Source organism: Nematolebias whitei, chromosome 10 (genome assembly GCF_014905685.2).
Source record: "Nematolebias whitei isolate Nwh7 chromosome 10, NemWhi1, whole genome shotgun sequence".
Classification (NCBI taxonomy): Eukaryota; Metazoa; Chordata; class Actinopteri; order Cyprinodontiformes; family Rivulidae; genus Nematolebias; species Nematolebias whitei.
In genome coordinates, this window is record NC_056507.1 from 39,480,253 (window position 1) to 39,492,432 (window position 12,180).

The 12,180-nt window shown below is 43.3% G+C and overlaps 1 protein-coding gene across 1 annotated transcript in view; it reads right to left on the reverse strand.

The window, feature by feature from the left end:
• Nucleotides 1-7,710, reverse strand: part of LOC119416508 (SRSF protein kinase 2) — a 145,413-nt gene extending 137,703 nt beyond the window's left edge. Inside the window, exons 1-2 of the mRNA XM_037683741.1 lie at nt 7,707-7,710; nt 7,555-7,663 (exon numbers count right to left, since the gene is read on the reverse strand). Coding sequence (XP_037539669.1) covers nt 7,555-7,663; nt 7,707-7,710 — 113 coding nt within the window. The remainder of the gene's footprint in view (nt 1-7,554; nt 7,664-7,706) is intronic.
• Nucleotides 7,711-12,180: the final 4,470 nt, after the last annotated feature.

Sequence of the window (12,180 nt, forward strand, 5' to 3'; positions counted from 1 at the left end):
AACATGCCTAATAAGAAATCTCCAGGCCCAGATGGATATCCAGCAGAATTTTATAAAGAGTTCTAGAACATCCTGGAACCAATATTTCACAGAATGCTACATGAGTCTGAAGAAAATGGCAGATTTCCAACACATATGAATTCAGCCAACATTAGTCTACTATTAAAACCAGGCAAAGACCCAGTACTACCTACCAGTTATCGCCCCATCTCTCTTATTAATGTGGATGTTAAAATAATTAGTAAAGTCCTCTCTAAAAGATTAGAGAAAATAATTCCTCTCATTATTCATCCTGACCAAACTGGATTCATAAAAGGAAGACACTCGACCACAAACACACGCAGATTATATAATTTAATAGAGTATTCATATAGTAAAAATATTGAAACAGCTATTTTGTCTTTGGACGCAGAAAAAGCATTTGATAGGGTAAACTGGAAATTTTTATTTGCTACCTTGGGTAAATTTAGTTTTGGGGACCATTTCATTAATTGGTTAAAAATATTATATAACTCACCAAGAGCATGTGTCAGGACAAATAATCAAATATCTTCAAGCTTCTGTTTACAGAGGGGGACCAGGCAGGGATGTCCACTTTCACCTGCACTATTTGCTATTTTTATTGAACCTTTAGCAGCAGCAATAAGACAAACTGCTGATATTAAAGGTATACTGTGTAGAAATATAGAACATAAAATTAGTCTTTATGCTGACGATGTTTTACTTTTTCTTCAGAACACAGAAAACTCAATATCTAATGTTATCGAATTAATAAACTCGTTCTCAAAAGTTTCTGATTATTCTATAAATTGGTCAAAATCTACAGCTCTTCCAATAAACTGCGTGTTTAATACTTCTCTCAATGAACGACTACAATCAGGTAACATCACATACTTGGGCATTAATATTTCTCCTAGATTGGAAGACTTAATAAAATTGAATCATATCCCAATTTTAAAGAACATTGAAGATGATCTTACTAGATGGAAATCTCTGCCCATATCACTTATGGGAAGAGCTGCCTCAGTAAAAATGATGGTCCTGCCGAGAATAAACTATTTATTCTCAATGATTCCAAATAAACCTTCAACTGAATGGTTTAAGTCACTGGACTCTTTGATATCTAAATTCCTTTGGAAAAACAAAACTCCACGTATTAGCTTAAAAGCATTACAGAAATCTAAAGATACCGGAGGATTAGAACTTCCCAACTTATATCACTACTATTTAGCCAATAGGTTACAATATCAAAGTGGTTAAATCCGAATACATTAGATGAAACTTGGATAGACATAGAACAAACTTTATGCAATAATATTAAGATTTCAGATCTACCATTTATTAGCACAAATATAAAAAGACATGTTTGCTTTAAAAGCATCAGTATTAGCTCTTCTCTAACAGCATGGTGGGAGTATTTGAAAATGACAAAATCTTTACTACTCCCCTGTAGACATACACCCATCTGGAACAATCCTGACATCCTACAAGAAAATAATATGTTAAATTTCCCAGGTTGGAGAGTCAATGGAATTGAACGTCTGGAACACATATTTGAAGGTGTAGACTTTATTCCATTTAATAATTTAATAATACAATTTGACATTGAAAATAAATACTTCTTAGAATATCAACAAATTAAGTCTATCATAAAAAAGAAATTTAAGCTTAATAAAACTTTGTTAGAAACACCAATATGTGTGTTAGAGTTCCTTAATCTTAAATCCCCCAAATTATTATCTAAAATATACAAGAAATTGTCTAGAATCAATGACTCCATAATGCTACCTATTGCAAAATGGGAGTCAGATTTATCAATCAATTTTGACCAAAACACCTGGTCTCAAATATGTTTAAGAACATTTAAAATGACTAGAATCTCCAACTTACAATTAATTCAGTATAAAGTTCTTTATAGAGTACATTATACAGATCAGCGAATGTTTAGGATGGGATTTACATTATCTAACAACTGCTCACAGTGCACAGGCAATATTCCTGATGATTATATCCATGCACTCTGGTTCTGCCCACCCGTTCAGAGGTTCTGGGTCCAGGTTTGTGAAGACTTGTCTAAATGTCTGAAATGTAATATTCCACTCTCTCCGTCTGTTTGCTTATTGGCTATCTTGGAAGATGTTACCCTGGAAAAAAATACATGTCGAATTATTTTCACTGCCTTATACATCGCAAAGAAAACCATACTCCTGAATTGGAAAAATAAAAATAATCTTAGCATTAATCAGTATAAAAATATTTTGTTAGATCATATTAGTCTTGAAACAGCATCTGCCGACACATTGGATCAATCTCTCTGGGCTCCTTTGATCGGCTCCGTTACATAGTGAGAGTGGGTAGTCTGGGATCTGACCTTGTGGGGCCTTGGGATTGATGTGGAGGCAGGTGTATGGGTTTGGGGTGCCGGGGGGGTTGCCGGGGGCTGGGCTCTTGGGGGTACCTGGGCAGGGGGCATTGCTTTCGCCCTGGGGAGGGCCTGGGTGGTTCTGGGGGATGTCTGCTGGTGGCTGCATGCGGGCCGTCAGGTGGTCTGTGGCGGCGGTCGTGGGTCACTGATCTGGTAGCCTGGATGTGCTGGGGTGGGTTCGGGGTGGGCGCGGGGGCTTGGGGTTCTAAGGGCTTGTCGCCCCCGGGCTTGGGCCTGTGGGGATTGGGGATCTTGGGCTCTGGCGGGCGGGTTGCCAGGCTCTGGGCAGGCTTGCGCTCTGGTGCCCGGTTCTGGGCAGGGGCCTTCAGCTCGCTGGTAGGTTGTGGGTTCAAGGGCTGTGGGATTGGGTGTTTGGGGGAGTGACCAGTGGCCCCTAAGAGGGGGTAGTTTGACCCAGCCTAGGTGTCTAGTGTGCTATGTGTTTTGAGAGATGTCCGAATGAGGGGTGGGTGTAGTATTTCTTCTGGGGTGGGGACTGGGTGGATGTCCTTGGGGGCGGCACGGGACTGTGCATGGCCGACTGGCTGGCCCCTTTCCTGTGGTGGGGGCTCGCTCCCAGTGCTTCCTGGCTCTGTAGGCGGTTGAGCGGGTGCTCTTGGCCGGGTCGTCCTGGTGGGGTTTGGCTTCATCTGGTGGCAGGCTGACTGCAGTTTGTGGGGGTCTTGGCGGCCCTCGGGTGTGTGGACCGCTGGTACTGCTTCTGGCGGCCCTTGGGGCTCTGTCCCTCTCGGGTCTGGAGCTCAGCGGGCCTGGCGGTCGGTCCAGATGGAGAGGTGTCTTGGCCTCAATCCCTGGGTGGACCTTGGGGAACTGGAGGGGGGGGGGGCTGTTGGGTCAGTGGCGGAGCTGACTCCCTGTGGGAGCATTTGCTCTTACAGTTATATTTCTCCCTATCCCTCACCATGCACCTCCACCCTCTTCATTTCAATTCCACACATTTAGGGTTGTTTGGGCTCGGGTGTGCTGCAACAATTTTACATCTCTGTTGACCATAGCCACCTGGGACTCAATTTTATTGTACACCTTAGATATTCACTCATAACATCCTCATTGTGACATTCACATATAGGAACTTGAGGTGGGCACTATGGCTATGGGTGGTGGGATGACTTTACTCTCGCCCCCTGTGCCTGTGCTCACTTACAATGGTTGCATTTAGACACTAGGATTTGGATAGAGTTAGGGTGGAGGGGAAACTGGCAACATGCCAGCCTTTGCTCCTTCTTCTTTCCTTTTTAATGGCACTATACAACAACACACATCAACAGCACATCTAGGGGCGGGGGTGTATGTGTTGGGGTCTTATTCTTTTTTTTTTTTTCCTCACCCCCTTGGTTCCCTAACTGCCATTCCGGGGGTGGGGTCCGGGAGAAGGGCAGGCCGTCGGGTGTTGACCAGGACTATGTGGGGGTTCAGGGTCTGGGGGATTGCCGTGGGCGGTTCTGGCGCTGTGCTCTCCCTGGGGTTGTTTGGATCCCCTGAGCTTGGCTCTTGGGTGCCATGGTTGGCCCACTGAGGGTGGCTGCCGGTGCCTGGCGGGCGGTTGTCTGGGGGCACGTGCTTGGTTGTTGGCGGTGTGTGGGGGTGGGCGGTGGCGTGACTTCTTCGTGCCGGGGGGTGTCCTGTCGGCTGGGCGTGGCCTGGGCCGGGTCTGGGATATTGGCTCCTCTCCGCTCGAGAATGAATGGGTCTACCTCCTGGGTTTGGGCATGGGCTGCCCCTTGTAGAGGGCGGGTACATGTCTTGGACCTGGGGGGTATAGAGTGCGTATCGGGAATAAGAATGAAATGTATCGTTATTGTATGTCTTTGAGTGAGTGAGTGTGAGAATGAGGCTGGGACTGTGTGATTGTGTCTGTGTATGAATGTGTCTGGGTATTTGTTAGGCCGAGACTCGGACTGCCCCCTCTTTGATACAACTGGGGGTGCTTGGCATCGCGCCCCTATCGCGCGGCCCCCTGGTGGGGTGTCCCCTTGCCTGCCGGCGCGCTAGGGGCCCTTGGTGTCGGGGGCTGGGCGCTTGGGTGTGTGTCGGCTCGGCCTTGTGTCTGCCTGGTGGGGCTCGGGTCCTCTGGCCCTGTCAGGCCTTGGCATGGGTGGTGTGCGTCCTCGGTGCCCGGGCCTCGGTGCCTGGGCCTGGAACTGCATCGGTGCGGCGGGTTCCGGCGGGGGCCTATGAGTTTGTCGCTGTTGGCCCCGGGGGGGTCACTGCATGTGGTCGCTGGTGGGGATCTTCCGGTTCTCCCCTGTGGTCTGATCTGGGGGGTGGGTGAGTGGTTCGTCCTGTGTGGGTGGCCCTGGGGGCTCCGCGGTCGGGGTCCCTCCTGGGGTCTTGGGCTCTGGTCCCCCCTTTTTTGTCTGCCTCTGGTCTTGGTGGTCGGGTCTCTGCTGCTTCACGGTTACTATTAAATGTTCTATTAGAGAAGCCTTATACACTTATGTATGCTCACAACCACACACAAATAGATGCAGGGATGCTTATGTAGGCTTTATATGTAGATATATAGATATATAGATATGTATATGAATGTATATTCATGTGTATGTATGTATGTATATAGGCGTAGGTATGGGTATATATATTTATGGAAACTTACTGCAAAGCCATGAATATTTTAAGTTCTTTATACATATGTATTTTGTTGCTGTGTGTTGTCATGTTCTTTGCAGGTGAACAGACAGTGGCCGGGTGTTTTGCCGTGTGCTCTCTTTGTGTATATTTCTTATATTTTGGAGTCTTACTTTGTCTTTTCTTTCTTTCTATCCTATTAAAAAAATTAAATAAAAAAATAAAAAACCTACACTAGATAATCACTAGAATAAATATTTCATAATGGTGTGGAGAGGATGGCTGTAAGGGGAGAAGGGAGGCCATCTCCAAAAAAAAAAATAAAGTAACAACAAAAAACCATTTCTTTTTTTTAAACGTGCACACAATGATTTGAAGGAAAAAGTTAAAACTGAATGTTAACAGGAAAAGTTACAATAAATGATATGTGTCAAAGTGAATTGTTTTTAGCTTCTTTCTTTTACACGGTCACAGTAAATCTCAGGTAGGATATTACTTTGTATGAATAACTGTTCATCTATGTGGAGGACTGTGTACATCATTTGATCATCTCTGGCTGAACGAGCGTATCCTACTGGGTCCAAATCACAAAGTGGCAGGACTGGACGCCAAACGCTGTGAAGGTGAACTTGATAATAGGATTCATGGTTCTTCTTGAGATGTAATGAACAGCAACTAGTCACCTTTTCAACATCATGTAATAAAATGTATAAAATAAAAAACAAAATAAAAATAACGCACACAGAGGTGGGTCTGACCGTTTTCAATGCACATTTCTCAGTAAAACGAGTCCACATAATCTGTCACGGTTGTAACTTTCATTTTAATCGACTGCTTCTGGTAATAAATAAATATAAAATCTCACATAAGCAACAAATAATCCTGGTCTTGTTTGTGGGTTTTCTTACAGTTTCGTGTTTTTTTGTTGTTTTTTGTGTGTGATTTATTTTTTTCAATCGTCGAGCGAAAAATGTCTTTTTTAATTCAACTTGTCATGTTCACTTTAGCCTGAAAAATATCAGTCAGCCACCAAGACATCGAGTGTATTTATAGTTTTTAATACCAAGAAATCTATCAGAAGAGCTGTGAAGATGGACGCCTCTGTGCACCCTCTCAATTAAGGGGAACAGAATTTCGCACAAGACACTGGCTCTTTCTGCATTACGGCTGCGCGCGCATCCGCCGTGTTGATAAACAAACAATCCGTCTATACAGTGAGGAAAATAAGTATTTGAACACCCTGCAATTTTGCAAGTTCTCCCACTTAGAAATCATGGAGGGGGTCTGAAATTTTCATCTTAGGTGCATGTCCACTGTGAGAGACATAATCTAAAAAAAAAAAATCCGGAAATCATAATGTATGATTTTTTAAATAATTTATTTGTGTGTTACTGCTGCAAATAAGTATTTGAACACCTGCCAATCAGCAACAATTCTGGCCCTCAAAGACCTGTTATTCCGCCTCTAAAAAGTCCACCTCCGCTCCACTTATCAGCTACTACCAAATCAAAATTTAGCTAAATATCTGTAAAAGTGACAGAGTAATAGTCATGTATCTGTCAGGTAATGACAGTTAGCTGTGGCAGCCATCTTGAATTAGACTGACTCTAAGTGTTAGTCAGAGGTAGGGACATCGAGTGATTATTTTCAGAAATTTACAACAAACCCATGGTTAATGAGACATTTCATCCACTTAAGATAAAAGATCTTTTCTTCCAAACTGTGAAAGTGAAGTCAAAATGAAAACAATTTTACACTTCATTACACAACTAGAACATCTGTTGGGAGAGTGGATTTTCAACAGACTTACACATCAGTAAGAAAGACAGTCAACGATTATGCGATTTTAGGGCATAAAACTATAAAATGACACTAGATTAAAAATTATGCTAATCTAGCTTAACGTTTGACAAAAATCTAATGATTAAAAAAAAAGAAAAAGTACAAAATTCAAAGAGTAACAAAAAAATTCTAACAAAAAACATTATTTTTGAATGACGAAGTAAGACGACAGACACTATTATAGTGACATATTGAAGACAAAAACCAACACTGTTACTGCTGTGCAGTCGTAACACAACTCCAGCTTGCAGTCTGACCACCATTAATCTAATTAACACCAGTTAGTAAATGAGTTTGTGTGGGTGTGTGCAGCTGTTGGTGAAAGGTTACACTCCGTTGTTGATACGGTCATCCATCTGTTGGTTGCCACGAGAATGCAGCAAACAAAGTTACAGTTTTATAATGATGGCTTTGGTTCCACCGCAAGAAGGTGTAAGTTGCAGCTGCTGTCAGGGAGATGCGCCAAATCCTGTCAAAAGGGACATGTGGTGTGTGTGGTATATGCCACGTGTGCGAAAGCAAGGGATATGAACTTTTGTGTGCACGTGTGTAAACTTGAGTATAAAGGTGCTTTTTCTGGGTCAAGTTGTGTTTAGGGTGAGTGTGTACACAAAGTATCTTTACACATAAGAGAAATGAGAATCTGGAAGCCTAGACTGGATTATACAGTAGAGTGTGTGTCTGTGTGTGAGACTCACTGTATGTCCCAGCACAACCAGACTGTGGAGAAGTGGCCCCACCCCAACTTTCTGATCACATGGTACCTTCCATTGAACAAATCCCCGATCTTCACCGGATGGTATCCACCTGAGAAAGGTCGCGGAAGAAAGAAGGTGAAGGTTACAAGCACCCATATCTGATAACACTTCAACAAGAAATGTAATGGTGAGTAAATGTAATCGTGAGTAGAAGGGGCATTCATACACAATTCTCCACAAGAACAAAGTCAAAACTGTTTTTGAACGGCTTCAAATGTTTCAAGCAAACTGGGTTTTGATTGGCATCCATTCAATTTAGTACTGTATTTTTGTTTGTTGCTAAAAACAAACAAACAAACAAACAAACAAAACAAAAAAAAACACAGGCTGGAATTATAAAAATACTTTCTGTCCATCCATCTGTCCATTCATCTGTCCGTCCATCCGTCCGTTCATCCGTCCGTCCATCCGTCCGTCCATCCGTCCATCCATCCATCCATCCATCCATCCATCCATCCAATCACCGCTTTAATATGAACAACTTACTGCTTGTTCTGAACAAATATGTAAGGCATTTTTTTATTAAATGCAATCTAGAAAAAAATCTCTTGTTTATCACTCTTGCTTTTTTGTGTTGTGAGAAAATATAATAAAAAAAGAAGCATGTATTGAGCTCCAGATTTATAAAGAGATAAATAAAACTATTTCTGAAATCTCCATTTCAACAAGTGAAATAAGAGTATCTGGCTAAAACGGTTGACAGTATGTACATCTAGTTTAAAGCAGTACTTTAAAAATTCTACTTTTGTACAGAGTGCAATGTTACGGTCTTAAATAAATGTTGACTCAACTTTTTGACCCCATTATAACATGACTGAACTGTATTGTGTTATGCCAAGCGCACACCCTAAGAGTTTCAGATCTTTTGAAGTGGCATTCTGTGGAAAGGTTTTAAACAGTTCTCTTATTTATTGTTGATAGCTCTTTGAACAGCTACCGTTGGGAAAAAAGTTTATTTTCACTGAAACAAACCACGGGTCAAAATTAATTTATTAGCCGTGCTGTGCCTTATGAGAGGAACAGTGAGAGATGCTGCGACATTAATAAAGCAGCAGCTTATCATATTGAAGGCACGGTCCTTAGCAGCTAACAAGACTTTAGCGATATGATAAGCTGCTGCTATATTAATGTGGCGCTGCCTCTCACTGAAAAACTTGAAAATCTGTAGAGTTCTTTTTCTGCCTGTCCAACTTCACACAGCCTCACTGTGCTTCACACATGCTTACTAACATTGTGAAGGCAGCGCAGCTGAAGAAGATTATTATTTAATATATGTACAATAAATAGTTAATTTTTTTAGACATTTAGCAGCTGTTTGTTAATAAATGTGCCTGTGTGACAATTGGGACAAAGTTTTGACTCAGAAATATATTATTGTTATTACGTTATGGGAAAAAAATAATTATTAATTCAACCTTTATTTAAACAGATTAGTCTTGTTGCGCCTTGGGACTCATTTACAAGAAAGACCTGTTTTTAACAAATAATAATGACCACAGTAGACAATTATAAAAGAAAGCATATGAACTGAAAAAAAAATAAATGGAAGAAAATGAAAATGAATAAAAAATCTGCACAAATTGTTTTATTTATTTAGGTCAAAGTGTTTTATATAACACTCATGAGTTAAAATGTGGCTGATCAATTTGAATTTATTATTATTTATTGATTATATTTTATTTTTCAGTATCAAATGGTCAAAAATGTTTAGTTTAAATAAGGATTTTTTTCAGTCAAATTGATGCACTTTAAGTTGTTTCTGTTACAGACTAAAAAAACAATGTTAATAAAGTTGGTCTTTGTTGGAAGTTACCATACCATACCATACCAATATATTTATAAAGCACTTTAAACAGTGACAAAGCACACCAAAGTGCTGTACAGGGACAAACAGAACAAGCACATAGCAACAGATTACATAACAGGACACCAAAAAGTAGAAACCGACACAAACAATAATGGATAACAACAACAACCGCAACATGACTAACACAGTGTGATGCACACAGACTCAGCACAGATCACACAGTGCAGAAAGCCAAGGAATAGAAGTGAGTTTTTAAGCGAGATTTAAAAACTGTGAGGGAGGGGGCCTGTCTAACGAGCAGAGGTAACTCATTCCAAAGTCTTGGGCCTGCTACAGAGAAGGCCCTGTCACCTCTTCGCTTGAGACGGGTTCCTGGGACTGTTAGGAGCAACTGGTCTGCTGATCTGAGAGAACGTGGTGGGACATACGGCTGGAGCAGATCAGTAAGATAGGAGGGGGCAGAGCTGTTTAGTGATTTATAGACATACAAGAGTATTTTGAATTTGATTCGACGGTGAACCGGAAGCCAATGTAGGGAGGCCAAAACAGGTGTAATGTGCTCTCTTTTGCTTGTGCTGGTCAAAAACCGGGCTGCTGCATTTTGGACCAGTTGGAGTCTAGCTATGGAGGTCTGACTGATACCAAAAAGGAGTGAGTTGCAATAGTCGAGCCTGGATGTAATGAATGCATGAATTACTGTCTCCAGGTTATTTTTGGACAATATGGGCTTCAGCTTAGACAGTCGCCTCAGCTGGAAAAAGCAGGATTTAACAATCATATTTACATGATTGTTGAGTTTCAGACAAGGGTCAAGTATCACTCCTAGATTAGTGACTCTTTGTTTCACTAACGGTGACAGAATGGATAGGTCGATGTAGTGGTTGGTGATTGTGTCATTGGGAGGAAACAGCATAACTTCAGATTTCTTCTCGTTGAAACTCAAGAAATTTAAAGCCATCCCATCTCTGATGTCAGCCAGGCAGTCCAGTAACGGTTGAATAGAGCGAGTACCGTTGAGTCTGAGGGGGAAGTAGATTTGGCAGTCGTCGGTGTAGAAATTAAAAGGTATGTTATGTTTCCTGAAAATAGCACCTAGTGGCAGCAGGTATAAAGAAAATAAAAGAGGACCAAGGATGGACCCTTGCGGTACCCCCCATTTAAGCGCTGCCGAGGCTGAACTAAAATCTTTGATGGAGACACAAAAGGACCTGTCAGCGAGGTAAGATCTAAACCATTCGAGGGCTGACCCAGTGATGCCCACCCACTGCTCTAACCTCGCAATGAGGATCTCGTGGTCAATTGTATCAAAGGCAGATGTGAGGTCCAGTAAGAGAAGGAGCACAGAATCACTAGCGTCTGTGAATAGTGTCAGATCACTTCCGGCGAGCTGATGGACAGCAGATCCCTCCGGCTTTTCTGCAGTCTTTTATCATCAAACTGACCCGTTTTTTTCGAACCGGACTAAAGTTGGTCCTCCTTCCAATCGAATTCGGTGTTCAGTGACTCAGAGAGCCGGACAGGACCGTCCAAAAAATATTTTGGCCCAGGACCGATCGGCCGCTCCCCCCCCATCGGTCACTCTGAGCGCACCCTGCCGGCCAGGTGACCCCTTGAGCTGGGGAGTCGACGCACGAAGGTCCGGTGTTTTTTTCTTTCTCTCTCTCTCTGGACCTCAACGAACTCTTATCTGGACCTTTGTGGTTCTACCTGGTTCCGACAAATATCGCAGGGTGGTATTTCGCTCGTTTTCAGCTGGACTGGCCCTCATGGTGTCTCCATAGGTGTGGGGGAAGTGTACCTGTGTCCCTCGAATTGGACCAGAACCGAACCGAGGTGGCTGTGGGGGAATTCGTCTTCAACAGAGCCGGTCTCAGCTTCAGTGAGCAGCCCGTTACTTTTTACTGAAGGATGATCCACCTCCGTGGAGTCGTTGTGTTCACCTGGAGGAGACGCTCCAGTGCTTTGAAGCGCCGCCAGACCGGAGCAGAACCGCGCCGCCGGACTGGGCTGCCGGACCGGAGCAGAACCGCGCTGCCAGACTGGGCCGCCGGACCGGAGCAGAACCGGGCCAGGGATATCTTCAGCCTCTTCGTCTCTCGTGCTTGGAGCGCCGGAGCCGAACTGGAGCAGAACCGGACCGGACCAGTTGCCGACTTCAGCCTCAGCCTCTCCGGTCAGTCTCGCTTTTCACCGGGGGTGCCCCGTGCTGTTCGGGTGCTGAGAAGCGGAGGAGTAGCGTGAAGGAGAAGATCTGCGTGGTGCTCGAGAGAAGTTCGGAGTTTGTATCGGAGTTGCTGCAGGCCTCCATCCAAAATCACCTGGATAATAATTAATTTTATTCCAGATCACGCTGTTGGCCCCTGTTGACCTGAAACGAGCTTGGATCATGTCTTTCTCATCAGGAGGATTTTCTGGCAGCTCGCTCTGCTATTTGCTGCAAATTATCTGTTTCTGTTTCGGCCTGTTGATTCTGGACCCAGCATCTGTTTCTAATGGGAGCATCCATCCATCCATCCATCCATCCATCCTTCTTCACTGGGGGGCCGGAGCCCCCCTCAGCCCAACTCAAACTGCAGTTGGGCCAACTCGTCGGGTTTGTTGCCCATTTGAACTGTGACGTTTTATGGTCTGAAACTTTTCTGCATCATTCATATTATTGTCACTATTTTCAGTTCTCAGATTATCTGGAGTCACAGAATCTTGTTAATACACCTGAATCTGTTCTTCACTGCAACTTTCACTGTTTTTGGGTTCTGAAA